This window comes from Carcharodon carcharias, chromosome 19 (genome assembly GCF_017639515.1).
Source record: "Carcharodon carcharias isolate sCarCar2 chromosome 19, sCarCar2.pri, whole genome shotgun sequence".
NCBI classification, from domain to species: Eukaryota; Metazoa; Chordata; class Chondrichthyes; order Lamniformes; family Lamnidae; genus Carcharodon; species Carcharodon carcharias.
Genome location: NC_054485.1, coordinates 89,400,733 through 89,413,512, shown reverse-complemented (window position 1 = coordinate 89,413,512; position 12,780 = coordinate 89,400,733). Strand labels below are relative to the sequence as shown.

At 45.5% G+C, this 12,780-nt stretch overlaps 1 protein-coding gene across 1 annotated transcript in view; it reads left to right on the top strand.

Moving 5' to 3' along the window:
• LOC121291276 (macrophage mannose receptor 1-like) overlaps nt 1-12,780 on the top strand; it is a 44,850-nt gene that overhangs the window by 7,661 nt on the left and 24,409 nt on the right. The window contains exons 3-5 of the mRNA XM_041212346.1: nt 3,943-4,105; nt 5,475-5,525; nt 10,584-10,687. Coding sequence (XP_041068280.1) covers nt 3,943-4,105; nt 5,475-5,525; nt 10,584-10,687 — 318 coding nt within the window. The remainder of the gene's footprint in view (nt 1-3,942; nt 4,106-5,474; nt 5,526-10,583; nt 10,688-12,780) is intronic.

Genomic DNA, 12,780 nt, shown 5'->3' with positions numbered 1-12,780 from the left:
TATGTGAGTAGAGTACAGATGGAATAGGGGTGGGAAGAGGCTTGCATCGAGCATAAGTACTGGTACAGAGCAGTTGGACTGAATGGCCTGTTTCTGTGTAAAGGTGTGGTAAAGTGGAGTGCCATGTACCTTTAAGAGAATGCAAGTGGACTGACCATGTCACAGTACTGACCAATGAATGTACAGAGCTGGCTACTGGTTTACTGTAAGTCCAGAGCTGGAGGTGGTTGTGGGAGCATGCAAGGATTTAGTGCTCTGCCCTCTGTTGCAATAAACAATCACAGTTTGTCCTTATGTCGGTCTCCCTCCATTATTGACAGCGAACATCAACTAACAAGTGCAGATGAAGGCGTGCAATTCGAGATTACTTGGCTGGTGAACTCATAGGCTCAAGACATAAAAAAAAACATTGGGTCACCTGACAGGAGGGTGACGTACATGAACTCTGCACAAGTGAAGTAGGAGAGGGCATCACTCAGTAGCACCAACAGCTCTCACACCTTCAGGACAGTCGCTCAAAAACAGCTTGCATTTACATAGCACCTTTAACAACGCGCTTCACAACAGTGTTAGCAAAAGAAATTCGATGGTGAGTCGCATGAGGAGATATTAAGTCAGATGATCAAAAGCTTGGTCAAGGAGGGAGATTTCAAGAAGCACCTTAAAGGAGAAGAGAGAGAGAGAGAGAGAGAGAGAGAGAGAGGTGGAGAGATGTCGAGGTTTATGGAGGGAATTATTGAGCTTCGGACCCAGGGAGCTGAAGGCATGGTTGCACGGTTCCTTCACTGTCACTGGGCCAAAATCCTGGAACTCCCTCCCTAACAGCTCTCTGGGTGTATCTTCACCAAATGGACTGCAAGGAAGTATTCAATGAACGGCATGACACTACGAAGTTCTGAGGAACAAAGTGACCTTGGCGTGTGTGTCCATAGATCTCTGAAGGCAGAGAGGCATGTTAGTGGGGTGATGAAAAAGGCATATGGGACACTTGCCTTTATCAATCGAGGCACAGATTACAAAAGTAGGGAGGTCATGTTGCAGTTGTATAGAGCCTTGGTGAGGCCACAGCTGGATACTGTGTGCCGTTCTGGTCACCACATTATAGGAAGGATGTGATTGCACTGGAGGGGGTGCAGAGGAGATTCATCATGATGTTGCCTGCGATGAAACATTTAAGTTATGAAGAGAGGTTGGATAGACTTGGGTTGTTCTCGTTGAAGTAGAGAAGACTGAGGGGCGACCTGATTGAGGTGTACAAGATTATGAGGGGCATGGACAGGGTGGATAGGGAGCAGCTGTTCCTGTTCGTTGAAGGGTCAGTCACAAGGGGACATAAGTTCAAGGTGAGGGGCAGGAAGTTTAGGGGATGTGAGGAAAAACTTTTTTACCCAGATGGTGGTGACAGTCTGGAATGCGCTGCCTGGGAGGATGGTGGAGATGGGTTGCCTCACATCCTTTAAAAAGTACCTGGATGAGTACTTGGCATGTCTTAACATTCAAGGCTATGGGCCAAGTGCTCGTAAGTGGGATTAGGTAGGTAGGTCAGGTGTTTCTCACGTGTCGGTGCAGACTCGATGAGCCGAAGGGCCTCTTCTGTGATTCTGTTGAAGAACGTGTCTTGCCATCACCTTCTCAAGAGCATTTAGGGATGGGCAATAAAAATACAGGCCCAGCCAGCATTATCCAGCCTGTGAAAGAATAAGAAAAATAATGGTGGAGAGTTTAAAATCGAGAATGCGCGAGAGATCAGATATCTGTAGGAGCGCATATATCTTATGGGGTTGTAGGGCTGGAAGTGATTACAGAGATAGGGAGAGACGAGCCCATATGGGGGATTTGAAAACCGGGATGGGAATTTTAAAATTCAGTCATGCCAGATTAGGAGCCAAAGTATAGGTCAGTGAGCACAAGGGGTGATGAATGAAAGGGACTTGCTGTGAGTTAGAATCAGAGTGGTGTAGCGGTAATGTCATTGGACTAGTAATCCAGAGGCCCAGGCTAATCTTCAGCGTGACATGAGTTCAAATCCCACTGTAGCAGCTGGTGGAATTTAAATTCAGTTAATAAAACTGGAGCTTGAAGGTAGTGGTCATGACAATTTCTGTTGATTGTTGTAAAAAACCCATTTGGGAAGGAAAACCCTTCTTACTCTCTAACCCATTCTTACCTGGTCTGGTCTCCAGATTCACAGCAATATGGTTGTCTCTGAAGTGGCCTAGCAAGCCTCTCATCAGTTCAAGGGCAATTAGGGATGGGCCTTGTCATGGGATTTCAGCAACGCCCACATCCCATGAAGGAACTAAAAGAATAGTAGACAGCTGTCCTTGACTGACAGTGTGGTGGAAACGCACTGAGGAGAAACAGAGTCCAGATATTAGCACTGGTCAAGTGATGGAAGGCAAACACTTCACATACTCTCTTTGATGTGCCTTTGTCTAAGCGTGTAACCAATTTGTTAGTGTTTATGAGATGAGATTGCATTAATGCAACAGAGAGGGGAAAGTTACGTGAACATGTTAAGCAGTCACCCTCTCATCGCAAAGTGTGAGAAACATGTCTGCCTCCAATGGGCCTCAGTCCGACTTTGTGTGCTGGCTGCTGAACCAGAGGGCATCCGAGACTTGGCTGCCAGTGCCTTCACTCGCAGCAAGTCCCATACCCCTGTGCTTGATGACCTACAGCAGCTCCTAGTTAAGCAACGTTTTGATTGTTAAAATTCTCACCCTGGTTTTACAAATCCCTCCATGGCCTCGCCCCCGTCCCCATCCCTGTAATCTCCTCCAAACCCACAACCCTCTGGGATCTCTGCTCTCCTCTAATTCTGGACACTTGAACATCCCGAAGGCGGCTGTGCCTTCAGCTGCCTGGGCCCTAAGCTCTCGAATTCCCTCCCTAAACCTCTTTGACTCTCTAACCCATTCTCCTCTGTGTCGAACAGGTGACAGGTGAACTGGCAGCCCGTTGGCTTCAACAACAACAACAACAGCAACAGCAACAACAACTTATATTTATATAGTGCCTTTAATGTAATGAAACATTTTGAGGTACTTCACAGGAGCGGTATAAAACAAACTATGACACTGAGCTATGTAAGGAGATATTCGATCAAATGATCTAAAGCTTGATTAAAGAGATAGGTTTTAAAGAGTTTTGTTATGATCTCAGTAGAGACGAGTAATGTTTTTAATTTTTGTTAGGAATTCTAAAACTTGGGGATTCACTAAAAGAATGAAGCCGCAAGGTTCAAAATCAAAAGAATTTTACCACATAAAAATCAAAGAATTTGAATACTAGTAACTATACTCCATCTTAAATAGTCAGTCATGTTAAAGATAATAAAAGTATAATGAATTCAGTTACTTATGATCTACACCGAACTTCATAAATCACATTTTCTTCCTCGCCCATGAGACTTACAACCCCAATAAACTCAAGTCAGATACTTATCAAAAATTGGAAGATGAACCACTTAGTCTGAGTACTGCTTTGAAGAGTCGTGTAAGGGTTGAAATTTCTTGGGCCTCCTACTTACTTCCGGCAAGATATTCCTTTCAAATCTCCTCCACCTGTCTTATGGTTGCAAACTCCCCATTCAACATAGGTGTCACTAGCATCTTAGCCACCTCAGGTCAGAACTCTCCTGTTTCTAATATTCTTTAACTCTAGAGTTTTGCATCTAAAACTCTCTCTCTCTCTCGCTCTCGCTCTCAGCTTGGCTATACCCGAAATCCACTGCACTGTTAGGAGTCCTTCAGTTAATAAGATGTTGAAGCTCTTTCAGCCAACACACAAAATTTCAACTGAACTTTGCTTGAGAGAGGTGTTTTCTCCCTTGTAACCAGCTTGTTCTCAAACCTAAAACCTAAACTGCTTGAACCCAGAATTATACCCCTATGAATAACTTATGTTGATCTTTTTTTCCTCCTATTGTTTATGTCCCAGGCAACCTGGTCACATGATTCTTTACTGGAAGCCAGGTGCTTTACGAGAAATCATGGCCAGAATCTTCCAGCCCCTCACCCCCCCAATGCAGGTCCCCCCAAGCGGGGCCGGCGAGCCATTGAAATCTCCGTTTACATCGGTGGGACAGGAAGATCCCACCGATGTGAGGGGCTGGAAACTTCCAGCCCATATCCTAGAGAAATCCAGTTCTTAAAGGGACCATCATCCCAACACAAAATCTAGGCATTCCCCCCCCCCCACCTCCCCAAAAGCAGGTGGGCCATTCCAGTGCCTTAAAGGAGGGAAGAAAGGTAGCAGAATTTGGATGACCTCAAGTTTACAGAGGGTAGAATGTGGGAGACCTGCCAGAAGTGTGTTGGAATAGTCAACTCTAACGATAACAAAGGCATGCATGATGGTTTCAGCAGCAGTTGAGTAACAAAATTGGGTGATGTTACAGAGGTAGAAATAGGCAGTCTTAGTGCTGGCATGAATGTGAGGTCAGAAGTCCATCTCAGGGTCAAATGTGACAGCAATGTGGCGAACAGACAAGCTTAATCTCAGACTGTTTCCAGGAAGAGGGATAGGGTCTGTAGCCAGGGATCTGAGTTTGCATTGAGGACTGAAAACAATAGCTTCAGTCTTCCCAATATTTAGCTGGAGGAAACTTCTTTCCATCCAGGACTGGATGCTGGATAAGCAGTCTGATAACTGATCAACAGTGGAGGAGTCGAGACAGCTGGTGTTGAGGTAGAGCTGGGTGTCGTCAGCACCCATCCAAAAACAACACTGTGCCCTTGGATGATGTCACCGAGGGGTAGCATGTAGTTGAGAAATAGGAAGGGACCAAGGAGCTTGGGGGATACCAGAGGTAATGGCACAGGAGCAGGAAGAGAAGCCATTGCGAGCGATTCTCCGGCTACGAGTAGGGAGATAAGAATGGAACCAGGTGAGAGCAGCCCCACCCGGCTGGACGACAGTGGAGAGGCTTTGAAGGAGGATGATGTGGTCAACCATGTCAGAGTCTTCAATGGAAATTTAAGACTGAGGAAAGATGTAAAAGGGGCTGGCAAATGCTTATAGCCTGGTTTACACTAAGTGAGAATCTACCCCGACTATTTGAGATGTAATGTTGAGCGATGATGTAAAATGAATTAGATCAAATGAACTTTGCTGGAAAGTCCTTTGCTCAGTAGCTACTGAGCAACAACAACAGCAACAACAACTTGCATTTACATAGCATCCTGAGAGCAGTGAAATGCCCCAAGGTGCTTCACAGGGACGATGCTCAGACAGAAATTGGCACTGATCCATTTAGGCAAGTTGAGGTGGCCCAACACACAGTGGCCCAAAGCCATAACTGGCCCCATTGAGTGGCAAGTGGCCCAGTGCTTCAGTGTGAGGGGAAGGACTCACCTGGAGCTCTCTGCCTTCAAAGGCTTATGAAGTGTGTTAGTACCTCATCTTAATGGAATAGAAGTGGCTGGATGTTGTGCCACAGTTGTGTAAAACTCTGAGTTGACTGCATCCAGGCTGCTGAGTTCAGCTCTGGTCAGGATGTAATGGCAGGAACTACAGCACAGGTTCGTGAGAATGATCCCAGGAATTAATGGGTTAAATTCGGTTATTGGGGAAGAAAGCAGGGTCAGTGGAGTCGATTGAACAGCTCCACCAAGGGCTCGATGGCCTCGACTTTGCCATGTCATTCTCTGATTTTAGTTGTGGTGTGTCAGTGGAAGACTGGGAAGAGACTGTGCCTGGGCTGCTGTGGGACTCACTGGACAAGTCTTAATGGGGAAGCACTGCCATCAGGTGCCTGAAACCATTTATTACATGAGCCAAAGATGAGACGAGTTTAGAAAAATAATTGCTTATAATATTAGCTGACAAAAGGCTTAATGCACTTAAATTACATTTCTCCAGCCACCACTTAGATAATTTTGATGTATTAAAATGCCCTAAGGTGCTTCACAGGAGCATTATCAAAACTTGACACTAAGCTAACAGTTTAGGACAGATGACCAAAAGCTTGGCCAAAGAGGTAAGTTATAATGAAAGCAAAATGCTGCGGAGGCTGGAGATCTGAAATAAAAACAGAAAGTGCTGGAAAAACTCAGCAGGTCTGGCAGCATCTGTGGAACTCCGAACTTCCAAAGGAGAGTCATATTGGACTCGAAACGTTAACTCTGTTTCTCTCTCTACAGATGCTCCCAGACCTGCTGAGGTTTTTCCAGCACTTTCTGTTTCCATTTACCATAGACCCTTTCATGTTCTGTGCATGTAAGGATTTGGTCAAAGGTTTGATGCCTCAATGTTAAGTTTTCTAGTACTGAGGAGTGTAACTTGATTCGAAACCTTTCCTGTTCCATTGTTTCTTTTTTTAAATTCATTCATGGGATGTGGGCTTCGCTGGCTGGGCCAGCATTTATTGCCCCATCCCTAGCTGCCCTTGAGAAGGTGGTGATGAGCTGCCTTCTTGAACTGCTGCAGTCCCTGTGGTGTAGGTACACCCATAGTGCTGCTAGGAAGGATGTTCCAGGATTTTGACCCAGCAACAGTGAAGGAACGGCGATATATTTCCAAGTCAGGATGGTGAGTGGTTTGGAGGGAAACTTCCAGCTGGTGGTGTTCCCATCTATCTGCTGCCTTTGCTCTTCTCATGGCTTTGGAGGGTGCTGTCTAGGGAGCCTTGGTGAGTTCCTGCAGTGCATCTTGTAGATGGTACACACTGCTGCTATTGTGCGTCCGTGGTGGAGGGGGTGAATGTTTGTGGATGGGGTGCCAATCATGCAGGTTGCTTTGTCCTGGATGGTGTCAAGCTTCTTGAGTGTTGTGGGAGCTGCGCTCATCCAGGCAAGTGGTATTCCACCACACTCCTGACTTGTGCCTTGTAGATGGTGGACAGGGGAGTCAGGAGGTGAGTTACTCGCCACAGGATTCCCAGCCTCTGACCTGCTCTTGTAGCCATAGTAGTTCTATGGCTAGTCCAGTTCAGTTTCTGATCAATGGTAACCCCCAGGATGTTGATAGTAGAGATTTCAGTGATGTTAATGCCATTGAACATTAATGAAGTAAGTTATGCAACTGGCACTGTTAACTCATTAAACATTAATATTCTCTCTAACCTTTCTCTCCTCCTTTAAACTGAGCTTAAGCTTTTGGGGCAATGGTTCTAATTGCTGGGATCTTCCAGGCTCCCCCCCTGCCCCCTGCTTCCCCCCCACCCCTGAGACAGGAATTGTCATGGGCAGGACAGAAAATTTGATGGACCAGCCAAAGTTCCGTTGACTTTGGCTGTGAGATTGGGAAATCCTGGCCAATGTCTCCTTACAGCTTGGTGTCAATTTTTTCCTGATAATTGCCCCTGTGAAGGTCCTTGCGCCATTTTATTACTTTAAAGGCATCGTGTGAATGCAAGTTGTTGTTTGGCACAAATCACTTGTAAGGCCACTGTTGGAACATTGTATGCAATTCTGCACACCACGTTTTAGCAATAACCCCAAGGATACGGAGGATGTTTACCAGCATGATACCAGGGACTTGAGTTACGTGGAAAGATTTTTCTCCCAAGAGCAGAGAAGGTTAAAGGGGCACATCACAGAGGCATTCAAAACTATCAGGGGTTTAGCTAAAGCAAGTAAGGAACATGGGTTCAAATCCCACCACGGCATCTGCTGGAATTTAAGTTAAATTAATTAATAAATCTGGAATTAAAAGTTAGTCTCAGTGAGAGTGACCATGAAACCATAGTTGATTGTTGTTTAAAAACCATCTGGTTCACTAATGCCCTTTAGGGAAGGAAATCTGCCACCTTTACCCTGTGTGGCCTACATGTGACTCCAGACCCACAGCATTGTGGTTAACTCTTAACTGTCCTCTGAAATGGCCCCAGCAAACCATTCAGTTGTATCAAATGGCTACAAAGCCTAAAAAAAGGAACAAAACTGGACAGACCACCCGGCATCAACCTTGGTCCCGGAAATGACAACAGCACACCAGCCCTTTCGACCCTACAAAGTCCTCCTTACTAACATCTGAGGGATTGTGCTAAAGTTGGGAGAGCAGTCCCATAGACTAGTCAATCAACAGCCTGGTTAGTCATTCTTACAGAATCATACCTTACAATGTCCAAGGCACTGCCATCATTATCCCTCAGTATGTCCTGTGCCACTGGCAGGACAGACCCAGCAGAATTGGCAGCACAGTGATATACAATTGAGGGGCAATTGCACTAGGAGCCCTCAACATTGATGTTGGATCCCATGAAGTCTCATTGCATCAGGTCAAACACAGGCAAGGAAATTCCTGCTGATTACCATCTACCACATCCCCACCACCCCCCTCCCCACCAGGGCTCAGTACGGCTCCATGTTGAACACCACTTGGAGGAAGCACTGAGGGTGGCAAGGGTGCGGAATGTACTCTAGGTTGGGGGACTTCAATGTCCATCACCAATAGTGACTCGATAGCACCAATACAGACCAAGCTGGCTGAGTCCTGAAGGACAGAGTTGCGAGACTGAGTCAGCAGCAGGTGGTGAGGGAAACAACAAGAGGAAATAACCTACCTGAGGTCGCCTTCACCAACCTACCTGTTGTAGATGTATCTGTCTATGACAGTGTTGGTAGGAGTGAGCACCACACAGTCCTTGTGGGGACGAAGTCCAGGCTTCATGAGGATACCCTCCATCACGTTGTGTGGCACTACCTCCCCGTGCTACATGGGATAGATTGCGAACTGATCTAACAACTCAAAACTGGGCATCCAAGAATCGCTGTGGGCCAACAGCAGCAGTAGAATTGTACCCACCCACAATCTGTAACTTCATGGCCCGGTATATCCTCCATTCTACTATTACCATCAAGCCAGGGGATCAACCCTGGTTCAATGAAGAGTGGAGAAGGGCATACCTAAAAATGGGGTGTCAACCTGGTGAAGCTACAACACAGGATGACTTGCGTGCCATACACGGAAGCAGCATGTGATAGATAGAGCTAAGTGACCCCACAACCAATGGATCAGATCTAAACTCTGCAATCCTGCCAGATCCAGCCTTGGTATCACCAGTAAATTCAGATCCCATAAATTCAGTCCCTTCATCCAAATCATTGATAAAGATTGTAAGTAGTTGAGCCCCAGCACTGATCCCTGTGACATTCCACTAGTTACAGCTTGCCAACCGAGGAAATACTCTTTCGTTTGGCAAAGGCCAAAGTATTAAACGATTAAAGTAATTGGTAAGAACTAGACATGGGAGAAATTATTTCAGTAAGATGGTTGTTGTCATCTGGAATGCACTAATTGAAAGGGTGAGGAATGAGGTTCCACAGGAACTTCCAAAAGGCAATTGAAAAGGACTAACATGTAGGGTTATGGGTTGGAAGAATGAATTAAATTGCAAAGCTCTTTCAAAGAGCTGGCACAGGCACAGCAGTTAGAATTTTCTCTGTCAGTGCTGTAGGTTTCTAGGATACTATGAGTCGGGGTATAGTGAAGTCGCAAATGTGTTTCCCATCTGGAGGCGAGAGTTGTAAGTCTGGGTATGAGCCAACAAAAATTGCAGTAGGTCTTCATGGATAATGGAAGCCTAGTGCTACTGTCATTTTCTATTAATGAATGGGTCACGTTGCCTAATATTTATTGTTAAGGCTTATCCTGATGTGTTATCTGATTCTGGCAAAGTTACGTAAAGCAATCAATCCTCACAAAAGCACTCACATTTGTATTTTTTTTTTAAATAATAAAATGCCTTTTCTTTTTCAGCATGTGTAAGGCCTTGGAGCAGAGATTTACTAGAATGGCACCATAGATGAGGGACTTCATTTATGTGGAGAGAATATGAGAGACTGGGGTGGTTCCCCTTAAAGCGGGGGCAGGGACGTGGATTGTGAGACGATTTGATAGAGCAAACAGGGAATAACTGTTTCCACTGGGGGAGAGGCTCGGTAACCAGAGGACATAGATGTAAAATAATGGACTTCAAGTCCAAGGAACTGTTGATTTCTTTTTAGTGCAGCGAGTTGTTGTGATATGGAGCAGTGCGCCAGAAAGGGCGGTGGAAGCAGATTCAGTAATAGCTTTCAAAAGGGAATTGGATAAATAATAACAGGGAAAAAATTTTAAAAGTGAAAAAGCAGGGGATAACAGGACTAACTAGTGCTAGCAGAGGCACAATGCCTTCTTGGCTGTATCATTCTATAAGAAAATTTAAATAATCTTGTATGGTTTGGGATGGAAGTACCTGTTAAGAGGGTCTTATACATTTCTCTTCCTGGTTCACTGTTAAGTTGAACTTAACTAATCATTGGGGTAGGACACTTGTCTTCCCAAATCTCACCTTTGCCTATTGTCCACTTCTTCAGTGGCTGTGTTACTTCTCTCTGAGGCTCTTGAATTGGTACAGGCTTGGACTATTAAGGCTTGCATTTATCTAGCGCCTTTCATGACCTCAACTTGCACACAGCAAACTCCCACAAATATAGGATACCAGGGAGAATCCCCTGAGTGCTTGTGGAATCTCTCCATCTCTCTAAGATGGCGGACAGGGCCTCGGTTTAACATCTTATCTGAAACACGGCACCTCTGAGAGTGCAGCATCCCCTCAGTTCTGCACTAGGATTGTTGCTGATTTTGTGTTCAAGTATCTGGAGTTGGGATTTGCACCCATGATCTCCCAGCTCACAGACAAGTGGGCTACTCACTGTGTCACAGCTGTCAGCTTTGGAACCAAACTGCAATGCGACCTGTGAGTCAGCCTTAATCTTATCTGTTAAATATGGCCATTATATGGACTCAGTAGTGAAGGAGTAACATATAAGACCATAAAACGTAAGAGCAGAAGTAGGCCATTTGGCCCATCGAGTCTACTCCACCATTCAATGAAATCATGGCTGACCTGATAATCCTCAACTCCACTTTCCTGCCTTTTCCCCTTGATTCCCTGACTGATTAAAAATCTGTCTATCTCAGCCTTGGATATACTTAACGGCCCAGCCTCTACAGCCCTCTGCAGTAAAGAATTCCACAGATTCACTACCCTCCGAGAGAAGAAATTCCTCCTCATCTCTGTTTTAAATGGGTGCCCCCTTACTCTGAGATTATGCCCTCTGGTCCTAGACTCTGCCACCAGGGGAAACAACCTCTCAGCATCTACCCTCTCAAACCCCCTAAGAATCTTATATGTTTCAATAAGGCCGCCTCTCATTCTTCTAAACTCTCATGAGTATGGGCCCAATCTACTCAACATCTCCTCATAAGGAAAGCCGTCCATATCTGGGATCAACCTAGTACAACCTGCCCTGTCCAACGCAAATCACCGTGACAAACAGAATAGACCGTCAGGGTCTACATGTCAGGGCTGGCCCCTGAACGGGCCTTGAGAAATGTTCCACAAATTCCAGTACTGTTTGAAAGTCCTGACACAATGTCTTACTTAAGATTTCCTTCACCAAAGGAGAACAAGACGTCAAATAAGGAAACATGAAAGTGTCAAATGAAATCCAGCACCTTCCATTCGATATTGTTAGGGAATGGCTGATTTGTATGAAAGAACCGAAGCAATTGAGTGCCAGTTTATCAAATAGGATAGTAAAATGGCCCAGGGAACCTATAGATAGATGACCTTGATCATTAATGAGGAGAAACTTTGCAAAGGAGGGGAGCAACAGTGAGAGCTATAACTTGTATTTATACCACATAGCGAATGTGGCAAAACTTCCCAAAAATCTTCACAGGAGAATTATCAAACAAAATTTGACACTGGGTCACACAAGATAATACATTAGGGCAGAATACCGAAAGCTTGGTCAAAGAGGTGGGTTTTAAGGAGCGTTGCAAAAGTGGATGGAGAGGTGGAGAGGCGGAGAGGTTTGAGGGGGGAGTTCCAAGGAGGGATTTTCAGGGAGGGCTTAGGAAGCCGAAACCACGCTGAAGAGGCCAGAATTGCAGGGATGCAGAAACCACAAAGTAGGGCTGGAGGAGATTACAGGGATAGGGAGGGACGAGGCCATGTAACGTGAGAATTATACAATTGAGGTGTTTCTTTACCAGGAACCAGTGTAGGTCAGCGAGTGCAGGATGCATGGTATTTGGTGTGAGCTAGGATGCAGGCAGCAGAGTTTTGGATGACCTCAAGTTTATGGAGGTTGGAAGATGTGGGTGTAGGGAGGGTGTGCAGTAAGGAGCTTATTGGAATAGTCAAGTCTAGAGGCAACAAAGGAATGAACGGGGGTTTCACCAGAGGTAGGGGCAGCGATGGGCGACACTGTGGAGGTGGAACTAGGCAGTCTTAGCATTGACATGGATATATGGTTGAAAGCTCATCTTGTGACACTGACATTGTGAACAGTGAGACTCAGGCAGTTGCCAGAGGGAGGGATGGAGTCGGTGGTTAGAGAACGGATTTGTGATGGGGAGCCGATACTTAGCTGGAGGAAACTCTGCCAATCGAATACTGGATATTGCACAGACAGACTGACAAATCAGAGACAGTATGGTGTTGGGGGAGCGAGTGGTGAGATCAAACTGAGTGGCTGTGATCTGAAATGTGCTGTCTGAAAGGCTGGTGAATGCAGATTCAATATTAACTTTCAATAATAAATTGGATAAATGGGAACTCAACAGGGGGAAGACTTGCAGAGCTATGTGGAAAGAGTAGGGGGGTTGGGTGAATTTGTTAGCTCTTTCAAAGGGCTGAAAGGTTCTGCTATCAAGTGCCATATTAATATAGGAACAGGAGGAGGCCATTTAGCCCCTTGAACCTGTTCTGGCATCCATTGAGGTCATGGCTGGTTTGTGATCTAACTCTATAGAGTTAGGTCTTTACCTCCTCATATCCCT